Genomic DNA, 10356 nt, shown 5'->3' on the forward strand with positions numbered 1-10356 from the left:
GGTCAGCACAGGGGGCCTGGGGACAGGCAGAGAGAGAAGTACAGAAACTGCCCCCCAGACCCCCGCACCCCCAGGCCACATCTCAGTCCCCGGCCCAGGTCACAGGAGTCAGGACGTCTGGCCTGGGAGTGAGAACCTCCCAGGTGTGCTCGGAGGAACCTGGCTGGGGAGAGGTAGCCACCCTTGGAACAGCCCCCGCTCACCAGCCGCAGGCCCAACCTGTAGGGGCGAAGTCAGACCCAAAGCTGGGCCAGGGCCTGGCTGTACGCTAACGTCCACGCTTCTGGCAGGGACCCCAGGGCCCAGGTGAGGGCGGGGGGCCTCTTCTGCAAGCCTCAGCCCTACACTGTCCCATCCCTCAGCCGCACAGAGAATCATGGGGTGAGGGAACAGGCGGCCTTCTAGCTCAAAGCCTGGAACCGCCCCCCCACAACGCCCCTCCAGGCTCGGGCCACAGACCTAGGGTGGGGCCTGGCTGCTAAGCTATAGCGGTTTCTCCCGGCCCCCAGGAGCACTTCCCAGCTGTCCTGAACCAGACACCCGCATTCCTGTCTGCACTCAAACCAGACAGCGCACCCAGGGCGCGGGATGGCCAGGCTATGGCCCAACACTGAGACACCCCCTCCCCCAGGGTCCCAAGGCCTACCGTGGGGCCAAGAGGGGCCAGTCAGTGGCAGTGCAGGGCTAGGGGAATCCCAGAGGAAGCGTGCTCCCTCCCAGGAGCCCCTACCTAGTACAGCAGAGCCCCGAGCCCTGCCTGGCAAGCCCCAGGGTCAGATGGAGGTTCTGGGAAGTGAGCCCTAAAGGAGGTCAGTGAGGTCAGCCCACTACTTCCCGCTGCTCCCGGGTAGGGTTCGGGGTCAAGGGTCAACCCAAGGCCATCCAGAGCTGTGTGGCCACTCCGGCTCTGGCCCCAGCCAGACACTCAGGCCACTCCAAAACACAGCTACAAATCCAGAGAGGCCAGGCCGGGAAAAGGACCCCATCTCCCAGGCTCTCCCACTCCCTGGAGACCCCGCTCAGGCTGGGCATCACCCCAAGGGCCCAGGGCCACTTAGGGGGCTCCAGACCCCTCCCCAGGCTGCGGGGAGCTTTTCAAACACCACAGTTTGGGTTGAGGGCAACACGGCAGCGAGGTTCCACTGAAGTAGGTCCCAGAGTCGGCTACTTAAGAATCTTCATCTTCTCCATTTGACAGAAGGCCGCTCTCCCTTGTATCTGTGGGGCCAGTACCTGGGTCTGGAAGGCAGGCTGTGCCTTTGGGAGCCTCACTCTGCACCGGCCCCTTGCTCACACTGGGAGTCCAGCCTGTGTCCTTGGGGGCCTGTCTGAGCTTGGGGCCTGAACCCTGGGCCCCCTCAGCTCACAACCCTCGATGCTGTACGGTAGCCATCGTGGCCAACCCCAGCCCCCCATGCCTTTGCTCCCACACCCTCAGCCGTGGAGGCTCAACTGGAGACACAGCACATTCCAGGGGAATTATAGCTAAGTGGCTAATAACCTCTGATTAGGGTGGCAGAAACAGGGAGGAAGCCCAGACAGACCTGGAGGCAGGTGCAATCGCGCGGCGGGCCCGGGGCCCTGGCCACCTGGCCACCGTGGGCTCCAAGGGGCCGGCCTGGTTTGTCCTTCATGTCCTCGCCTCTCTCATCTGTCATCCCCTGTCTGTCACTCTCTGTGGACCCTGGGCCCCATCTCTGGGTCTGGGTCTCCATCTCTGTCGTCACAGTCCCCAAAGCACGTCTGGATACCGTGAGAGCTGTCCCCTCCTGGACCTGACCAGGCAGGGCACTGGCTGGCGTCGCAGGACCTGCAGGGGAGTGGGGGGAGCCCCCTGGATGCAGTGAGGCCCCAGGCACGGCTGGGAGTCCGGCTGGGCGCTGGGCACTACCTTTCAGCATCCCCGTCCCGTTTCCCCTCTGTAAACGGGTGTCCGGCATGGACAGTGCCCACGGCCAAGCCTAGCGCAGGACCTCAATAATGGGAAGTGGGAGACAGTGCCCCCTCCCGAGTTTCCGCCTCCCCGGTGTGCCCCTCCTCTCCCAACCTCCCCAGAAAAGCACCCGTGCCGCGCCCCCCATCTCCGCACGCTGCTCAGACCAGGCCGGCGCCTGCAGCCACCGTGAAGCAGAGACGCCCCCAACTCGGCCCCCCGCCCCTGACGCCACCCTGGGGCGACCAGGGAGAGAGGTGAGGACGGGTCATCGGCCAAGCCTGTTGCTGTGGGGGCTGGCGCCAGCCCGGCACCAGCACTCTCCTGCCTCATTACTCAGCGGGCTGCAGGGAGGGTCCCCAAGGGGAGGGGCTGGATAATGGCTCTCTCCGGCTCGGATCTCTTCCCGCCCTGCCTCCCCCTCCTTGCCCCTTGAGCCAGCAGGCAGACCCGGGAGCCCTTGTCCTCCCCGCCCCCTGCCCATCCCTGCTCAGCCCTGGAGAGGGGGCTTCAGGCCCTGCCCCCAGCCCCCAGGCATCTGTGGAGGGGCCAGGACCTGGCCTGGCCCCCGGCCCCCGAGGTGGGGCCGCCTGCTGAGGGCCCAGGTGCCAACCAGAGATCGTATCTCCGCAGCTCTGCAGAGGCCCGGACATCCCAAGACCAATTTACATTCTTTGGTCTGGGTTCGCTGGAGCCAAAACAGGGTGGGGGTAGAGAGCCCCAAATCCACAGGAGCCGCAGGCAGGGCCTTGGCCACCCCACCTGGGGTTTGTGCGGGCCGCCGGGAGTGGAGGGGTGCCCTTGGCCCCGCCCCGCAAACGCATGCGCACTCAGCACACTGGGGGTGAGGCGCACCGCCCTCTGGGTTCACGTACGCAGCCCTGTGTGGGGGGGCCCCCACCCGTGTGCTCCCTGCGCCTGCCCCCGCCGGACAAGGCCCTCCCAAGGGCTCCCCACCTTGCTCTCTGCACCCCAGACAGGGACAGCACACGGCGTGCGGCTGCCATCTGACTCACCGCCTTCGGGGACTTCTGGTGCCCCAGGCTGAATGGGTCTGGGCCCCTGACCCTGCAGGTGTCCATAGGCCACCGCCTCCAAGACTGGACATGAGACCACATGTCCTTCCGGGGCTGCACCCCCACCCCTACCTCCACGACGACTCAGTATCCAGGAGACAGGGAGGGCTGAGAGCTCTTTATTGCTCTGACCACAGGTTTAACAGAGGACAGTGGGTGCATGAGGGCCAGCAGGTGCTCTTGGCCCCTGTCTGGCCCTCACGTGCCCAGGAGCAGGCCGGAGAAGCTGGAGCCACTCTGGATGGTGAGGGTTGTCCCGGAGCCGTTGTCCACAAAGACGGAGGCATACTGTCCAGCCTGCAGACACCCCACAATGGGCACACCCCACCCACGGCGCCCGCCTGCCCAGGGGGCAGCGTATGGAGGAATGAAGCTCGAGCCCCACCAGGCCGCACCCACCCTGGGGGTCACATGGCCAATGTCCGTCCACTTGCTAGGTTGCGCAGTGCCAGGCCAAGGCTCCAGGCCTAGGACCCCTCCCCACCCATCCAGCCCTCCAGCCTCACCTGCAATTGCAGCAGCCCCTCCACATGCACGGTGAAGACCCTGCCTCGGCTCTCCAGGCCTGAGATGGCCTCCAGGGACCTGGACGCGGCGCCGCAGGGCGAGGGTGAAGGCACGCTGGCTGTGGGGCCAGCCCCTCCCCCGCCCCGGCTACACAGCTCTGTGTCTGGAGCAGCCCCTTCCCTCTCCCCGGGCAGGACAGTCCAGCCTTGGGCACCACCCCCTGCGGCCCCCGCAGCATCAAGAGTGCCCGCAAGGAAGGCCCACTCACGTGTGTCGATGACACAGGGACTCAATGCAGACGAGCACCCGCACTGTGTCCCTAGCCCGCGGCCGCGCCCTGCCCTGCAGCTCCCTGTGGTCTGTGGAGACAGGCCCAGCCTGCAGCAGCCCCCAGGGAGGACAGAGCAGAGAGGGGTGGTGGCTAGACTGCCAGGGGCGGGCCCAGGAGCGGCTGAGGGCTGGGGGAGAGTGGGCCCTGAGTGAGAACCCCCCTCCCCTGCGGGAGGTGGGGATGGAACGGGAGGCACCTCTTCAATGGGACCCAGGCCTGGGGGCTGGCCCCCACTCACCCACATGCAGGCTGGCGGAAAACTGGAAGATGGCCGTCACTGGGGCTGTGAACCGGCCCGAGGCCAGGCTCAAGCCAGACCCCCGCAGGAAGGCGCCCTGGGCCGTGGGCTAGAGGGATAGCAGGTGAAGAGCCGGCTGCAGGGCCTGGGCCCTCATCTTGCACATCCAGCCTGGGGGAGGGGCCTGTGACCAACAGCTGCCCCCCCCCCCACCACCAAGCAGGGCCCAGGTGGGCAGGATGGGGTGGGGGGAACCTGTGTGTCTTCGCCCACCTGGGCCTCAGGGCACAGGCTCCAGGCCCCAAGGGATGGATGAGCGAACCCTCAAGAGCCCCCACCAGGGAGGGCATCCCTGGCTCCTGGCCACCTTGGACCCCACCCAAAGTCATGGCACACGGGACGCGCTAACCCTGACCCAGGTCACCTCCTCCCCCCCTGACCCCCGCGCCTGGCTCCCCCAGGCGCCCCCTGCGTGTATGTGCTGGGTGTGAGCCCTGCCCAGCAGCGGGGAGCCGACCCAGCACCCTGCCCACCCCCCCACTGGCCCCTGCTGGCATTGAGGAGGGCCTTCAGCAGACGCCCCGAGCAGACCAGGGCTCGCCCCCACGTGCACTCACAGCCTGGAAGCCATGCAGCTCCACCAGCGTCTTCTCGTCCACCACCATGGGGCCCTTCAGTGCACAGTGGAAAGCCTCGGCCACCAGCCGCCCCCCTGTCCCCTCAGGCAGCAATGGGCCCAGCAGCCCCAAGAACCGGCGCTCGGTGGCCTCTGTGGGGAAAAGGGTGAGGGCAGCGTCTTGGGGTTGGGGCGGTCACCCCCAGGGCCCAGGTGGGAAGAGTCCAGGACAGCAGCCTCACCTTTCAGCATCTCCTGAAACTCTCGCAGCAGGGCCTCCTGGGTGACTGTAGCACCGGGGGGTCCGGGGGGCCCGGGGGGTCCGGGGGGCCCGGGAGGGCCAGAGAGGCCTCGCTGGGCAGAGGCAGGAGAAAGTGAGGGTCCCAGTGGGAACCACAGCCACCCCTGCCCTGGGTTCAGACCCCGGGGCTCACCGACTTCTTGTCCCGGCCCCGGCACCGTGTCTTCGAGGCCCCCTCATCTGGCCGCCGGACGAAGTTCAGCCATGTCATGTGGGCGTCTGAGAACTCAGACCCCAGGACCTCAGGTGGCTGCAGGGCCAGGGGACAGAGCTGGTGTGCGGCCACGGGGCCCCTGAGTCCTGCCTTACTGCCCCAGTGAGGAGGGGAACTCGGCCCAGGCCACCTTGGGTAGGACTCAGGGCACACACAAGACACATGGCAATGGGACACCGCAGGCCACCCCTGGGGACCCAGACCAGGACACACGCGGCCAGGGCTTCCTTTGTGGAAGCCAGGACCTGATGTCCAGGCACCCTGGTTTTGGTTCTGTATTGGAGCAATTGTGTCCCTTCCCACCGCACCGGGTTCCCCAGCAGACAGGCACACCCATGTGCTCATGGGGCCAGCCCCACACGCCCCAACAGGTAGGCAGTAAAGAGCAGGAGCAAATTTTGGTGGGGCAGTGGGGGGGGGGGGCTTCCCAAGAGCTTCAGAGCCACGCCAAGCTGGGGTGAGGACGGGCACAGGCTCTGCTTTGTGCTGGGCATCAGGGGTGTGAGCGGGCAGCCTTGGCACTCCTGCCGGCCCCGCCCCTCAGGCTCGGACCCAGGCCACAGCTGGCCAGCCCACCTGGCTGTTCAAGCAAGGTCTGGGAGGGGCAGAGCGGAGCTGCCTAAGACCATGCCCCCTCCACCCTCCAACCACCCCCTCCTAAGCCCAGTTTCTGCACCAGGACAGGCAGGAGAGTCAGGAGCACCCTAACCCCAAAGTCAAAGAAGGAGCACATCATGCTAAGTACGGGGGCGTGGGCTGAGGAGAGAGTCGGCCTGCCTCTGAGGAAATCTGCACGCCAGGCTCCAACAGGAAGCTCAGGAAATGGGCAGGAACGCAGCAGATGTTGGCCTGGCTGGGAGAGAGCCACCATCATGGGGCTAGCAGAGCCCTGGCCACTCTCGGAGAGCTGGTCCCGGCAGGGCAAGCTGAGAGGTCCTGACTCAGGCAGGTCCAGTCCAGCAGTCGGACCTCAGTCCCAAATATGGTAAGAGCCAGGTTCCCCGGGGCAGGTGCTGCCTCCCGACCCGGGGGGGGGGGGGGGGGGGGGGGGGGGGGGGGCTAGGGCTTCTCAGCGGACCAGACAGGCCTCTATCCTGGGGGATGGGAGGGGCAGGAGGGTGGGGTGCCTCCCACCCCTGATCCGGGCCCCACCCAGAGAAGAGAGAGAAGCCAGGAATATTTGAATGTCCTGGTTCCTCGCATATCTGTTATCTGCCTGATCTCCTGGCTGCCACCCGCCCTAGCCACGCTTGAGGGACCCAGGAGCCTGGAGAGACAAGTCCATGAGTGGTGTCTAGGGGCCAAGGGGCAGGTGGAAGATGAGCCCACCCCTAGCAGAAAGAGCAGGGGTCCCAGTGTCGGGGGAGGGCTGTCCTGGGGTATGTGTCCCATGGCAGCCCCCCACCATGGAGGCCACTCCTGGAATATAGAGATTTGCCTGATTATCCCCAGACGGACCCGTGCCTGCCCCCAGAAGCTGTCGGTAGCCCACCCTTCTCTGGCTGGCAGGGCCCAAGGACTCACTCACTCTCCTCAGCCTGCCCATCTGGAAAATGGGGCCTCGGGCTCCAATGGGCTGCGTGGGCTGAGAGCAGCCGGGCTGGCCGCCGCAGAGACGCCCTTGGGAGGCGGGAGGCCAGGATCAAAGGCACGAGGGCGTGGGGGGTGGGGGAGCCTGTCCCAGCCCCTGCCTCTCCCTTTCCAGGCCTGCGGCCCCCAGGCGGACAGCTGTGTGAAACCACCGGGCCTGTGTGGGTGGGGTCAGCGCCAAGACCCCCTCAGGAGATGCTGGGCCCAAGAGGGCGGAGGCGACCGGGGCTGAGGCCGGTGCCAGGATCCCTCGTCTCAGAGGGGACCCCAGGGGCCGACCGAGGCCAGAGGGACTCCCAACGAGCAGAACACAGCCTGTGCCAGAGGCCAGAGGGGGTGCTGGCTACACGGTGGGGGTCAGGGCAAGGACCTCCAGCAAGCACAGAGCCCAGGCTAGCCTTAGCCTCTCCAGCCACTCAAGCTGTGGGGTCCAGGGCTCCCCCCGCCCCGCCCCACCCCTGAATTAGCAACTACACCCAAGGGCAGCAAGCTGCTAGAGGCACGTGGGACCTGGGGCTTCAAAGGGTTTGCTGCATCCCCTCTGGGAAGGCCCTCCCCTCCCCCCACCCTTCCCCTGGGCCCGGGGGACCCAGTGGCTGCCCAAAGCCCCACTGCACCAAGACAGGATGGGGAGGCCTGGAGGGCCGGGCAGGGCAGAGCCTGCGAGTGGGAGGACAGCCCAGAGCCGGGGTGGGGGGCGCCGCCTGAAGCCTGTGAGTGCGCGCACACCCGCACCCACGAGTAACCAGCCCGTGCGTACCTTGGGGGAGCGGAGCAGCCCCTCGCTGTTGGACGCGGTGGCCGTGGGGGGCTCTGTGCGCTGGCTGGGCTGCCGTGGCCTCTTGGGCTCCCGCCGCGCCCCGATGCCCCCAAGGAGCGTGACCTGCAGCCAGAGGACCGTGGCGGCGGCCCAAGCCCAGCGCATGGCGCCCAGCGGCTCCAGACCTTGGTGGCGGCTCAGCGCGGCGAGCGGGGACTCCCAGGTGTGCTCATGGGGGCGGCAGTGCAGCCAGCACTCAGGGCCCCCGGGGGGAGACACAGCCCCAGGGGGCGCCTAGCCGCCCCCCGTGCATGCGCAGGCAGGGCGAGCCTGGAGCAGCGGCTCGACGGGCACCACGACGGGCAGGCAACACAAGGGACCCGGCAGAGGCAGCCGCGCTCCTGGGATCCCGCAGGCTGGGGCCGGCGCCGGCCTCCCCTCACACGCAGTGCCCGGGCTGCCCGTGCACGCCGCCAAATAAGCCCTCCCCTCCTCCCCAAAACTCCAAGGGGGAGGGCTCACACTCTGCTGGTCTGCCAGCCAACAAGGGCTCCCCCGCCAGCCCGGGGGCGTGGACGGGGGCGTTAGGCTGCTGCAAGGGGCTGCACCTCCCCCGGGCGCTCCCTGCCTTTGGAAACAGCCCCCACCCTTCTCCAGGAGGGCCAGCTCACCCTGGAAACTAACACGAATTCACTCCACCCGCCTCCCAGCTAAGCTCCTGGCACCTCACACCCAGCCCCTTCAGGGTGGTGGCCCAGGAGGTCCCAGGGTAGGGACAAACTCCATCAGGACGGACAGCCCCATCTGCCCTTCCTACATATGACCCACCTCACTCAGCCCCTCCGGATCCTTCCAGCCCTACCACGGCCCCCCTCCAGGCCCTCTGACAGAGGTCCCCAGACCCCAGGGTGCCAGGGATGCCCGGAAGCCTGGTTCAGACCCTACTCCTTAGAAAGGTAGGACCTAGGAAGGACAGCTGACCTGCCGGGCTCCCAGCCTTGTCCTGGTCTAGGTGACCCTGGGCACTGGCCCTCCCCTGGGGGTGAGCATGGCTAGCGAGGGGAGGGACTGACTGACCTCAGAGAAAGGCAGGGCGGGTGACCTGGCTGAGGCTGCCCGAGTCCCTCTACCCCCTCCTCTTCTCGGGGCACAAGGCCAACCCTTGCAGCCTGAGGGGGTGCCCTCACCCAACCAGGCCTCTTGGCTCCCTGCTGTCCTGAGCCAGCAGGGGAAAGGGACATGAGTCCCCAGGCCTTTGCAATCTGGAGTTCAGCACGACGGTGAGCCCTGCCAGAGGAGCCTGCTCCCTCCACAGCTGTCCAGCCCAAGGAGAGGGAGCACAAGATTTCCCCCCAGCTGGACCTGAAAACCAGTGGGTGGGTCCCCAGGGAGAGTTAGGGCCCTTCCTTAACCACCTGCCCACTGTAGGCAACAGGATGACCAGGGCCAGCTCAAGCCAACAAAACCTTGCAGAGTCAGTCGCCACGAAACGGGGGCCCGGGGGGGGCTGACCGCTGCCCCTCAGTGGACCAGGACTAGGAACGGTCAGAGCCATGGCTAGGTCCCAGAGGAGCTGCTGCTTGCAGTGCAGTCTAGAGGAAGCAGGGCACACTGGTCCTAGTGGACAGCCTGAGAGTCTTCCTCCCGGCACTCCTCAATTTCCAGACGTCCACTAGGAACGATGAAGGCAGACCCCAGCCCCAGACCATGTCCATGGCCACTACAGGCAGAGCTGCCCCAGAAACCAGCCTGGTGGGGAAGATGTGAGGAGAGTCAGCCTGGGGTCATCCATCCCCCTCCTGGTTCAGGCAGAGGTGGTCTGGCCCAGGGACAACAGTGGGCAGTTATGGCGAAGTCCAAGGTCGCTGCTGGAGCCTCAGCTCTTCCGGGTGTCCAGCTGGTGAGCCGGCTCCCAATGCCTGGGTCTTGAAGGGGGCCACGCTGCAGAAGATCCCCTTGTGCTCTGCCCGGCTGGAACCCTGGATGTGACCTGCACCCAACACCAGGTCAGGAAGGTAGCCCAGGAGACTCCACTGAGCTGCTAGACCCCTCCTGGGGTGCCCAGGAGGCTGGGCACCTGATGGCCCAATCCGTCAGGGCTTCAGTGTGTCCGCAGAGTGCCAGGGGCAATGCACCATCTCCGACTGGCTGCTGTGTGGGCACCGCCAACCGGCCAGCTTCCAGCACGGTCCTACAGGCAGGTCGACCTACAGCAGACCACCTCTGAAGCTGGATGGGGGAGCCACACGGCAGTGGGCCTCAAAACAGGCCCAGCCATGGCTGAACCATGGGTTCTGCTCCCATCCCCAGGCACCTCGACAATCAGCAGGAAGCGGGAGCCACTTCGCTGGCCCAGTGGTTCACGAGTCGCAGCAGAGCTGTGCTCTACAGGGGGACGTGGCCCCCTTGGGCTCGGGTCCAGTGTCAGGAAGCAGCTCTTTGCTCTTCAGTGCCCCCTCCCCCTCTCCCCTGCAGCCCATGGTTCCTCCCGGCGGCCCGGCTCCCACCGGGCGCACAGGAGCTGCCTGGAAAACCACCAGAGACCCTGCTCCCCAGTGCTCCACACCCTACTGCCACAGACACCTAGTGCCCCCGGAGGGGAGGTCCAGGGCAGCGGCCGCTTCTCTGTACCCACAAAGCCACAACCCAGACACTGGGCATCGTCCCCACAGCCGTCTGCCCCCCGACGCACCGAGGGTCGCTCCAGCCTCAGACCCAGACCCAGACCCCTCGGCTCCATTTGCAGTTTCGAGTCTCAGACTCAGGCCTGGGGAAGCTTCTTGGGGGAGA

At 66.6% G+C, this 10356-nt stretch overlaps 1 protein-coding gene across 1 annotated transcript; it reads right to left on the minus strand.

Moving 5' to 3' along the window:
* Positions 1-3120: 3120 nt before the first annotated feature.
* Positions 3121-8254, minus strand: C1QTNF12 (C1q and TNF related 12). The gene is made up of 8 exons (XM_027567914.2): positions 7567-8254; positions 5136-5252; positions 4944-5055; positions 4703-4854; positions 4086-4194; positions 3785-3875; positions 3516-3594; positions 3121-3306 (listed from the first exon to the last, which is right to left on the minus strand). Exons 1-8 carry the CDS (start codon positions 7729-7731, stop codon positions 3208-3210), a joined length of 924 nt encoding a protein of 307 aa, XP_027423715.1. The 5' UTR covers positions 7732-8254; the 3' UTR covers positions 3121-3207.
* Positions 8255-10356: the final 2102 nt, after the last annotated feature.

Source organism: Zalophus californianus, chromosome 4, assembly GCF_009762305.2.
Source record: "Zalophus californianus isolate mZalCal1 chromosome 4, mZalCal1.pri.v2, whole genome shotgun sequence".
Classification (NCBI taxonomy): domain Eukaryota; kingdom Metazoa; phylum Chordata; class Mammalia; order Carnivora; family Otariidae; genus Zalophus; species Zalophus californianus.

Bases quoted from the DNA above. Each gene is read 5' to 3' on its own strand.
- C1QTNF12 (XM_027567914.2), bottom strand. From the start codon at position 7,731: ATGCGCTGGGCTTGGGCCGCCGCCACGGTCCTCTGGCTGCAGGTCACG. The intron at 5,056-5,135 runs GTGAGCCCCGGG...GCCTCTGCCCAG, and splicing joins GGGGCCGGGACAAGAAGTCG to CGAGGCCTCTCTGGCCCTCC. The intron at 3,876-4,085 runs GTGAGTGGGGGC...CTGTCTCCACAG, and splicing joins TTCCGCCAGCCTGCATGTGG to ACCACAGGGAGCTGCAGGGC.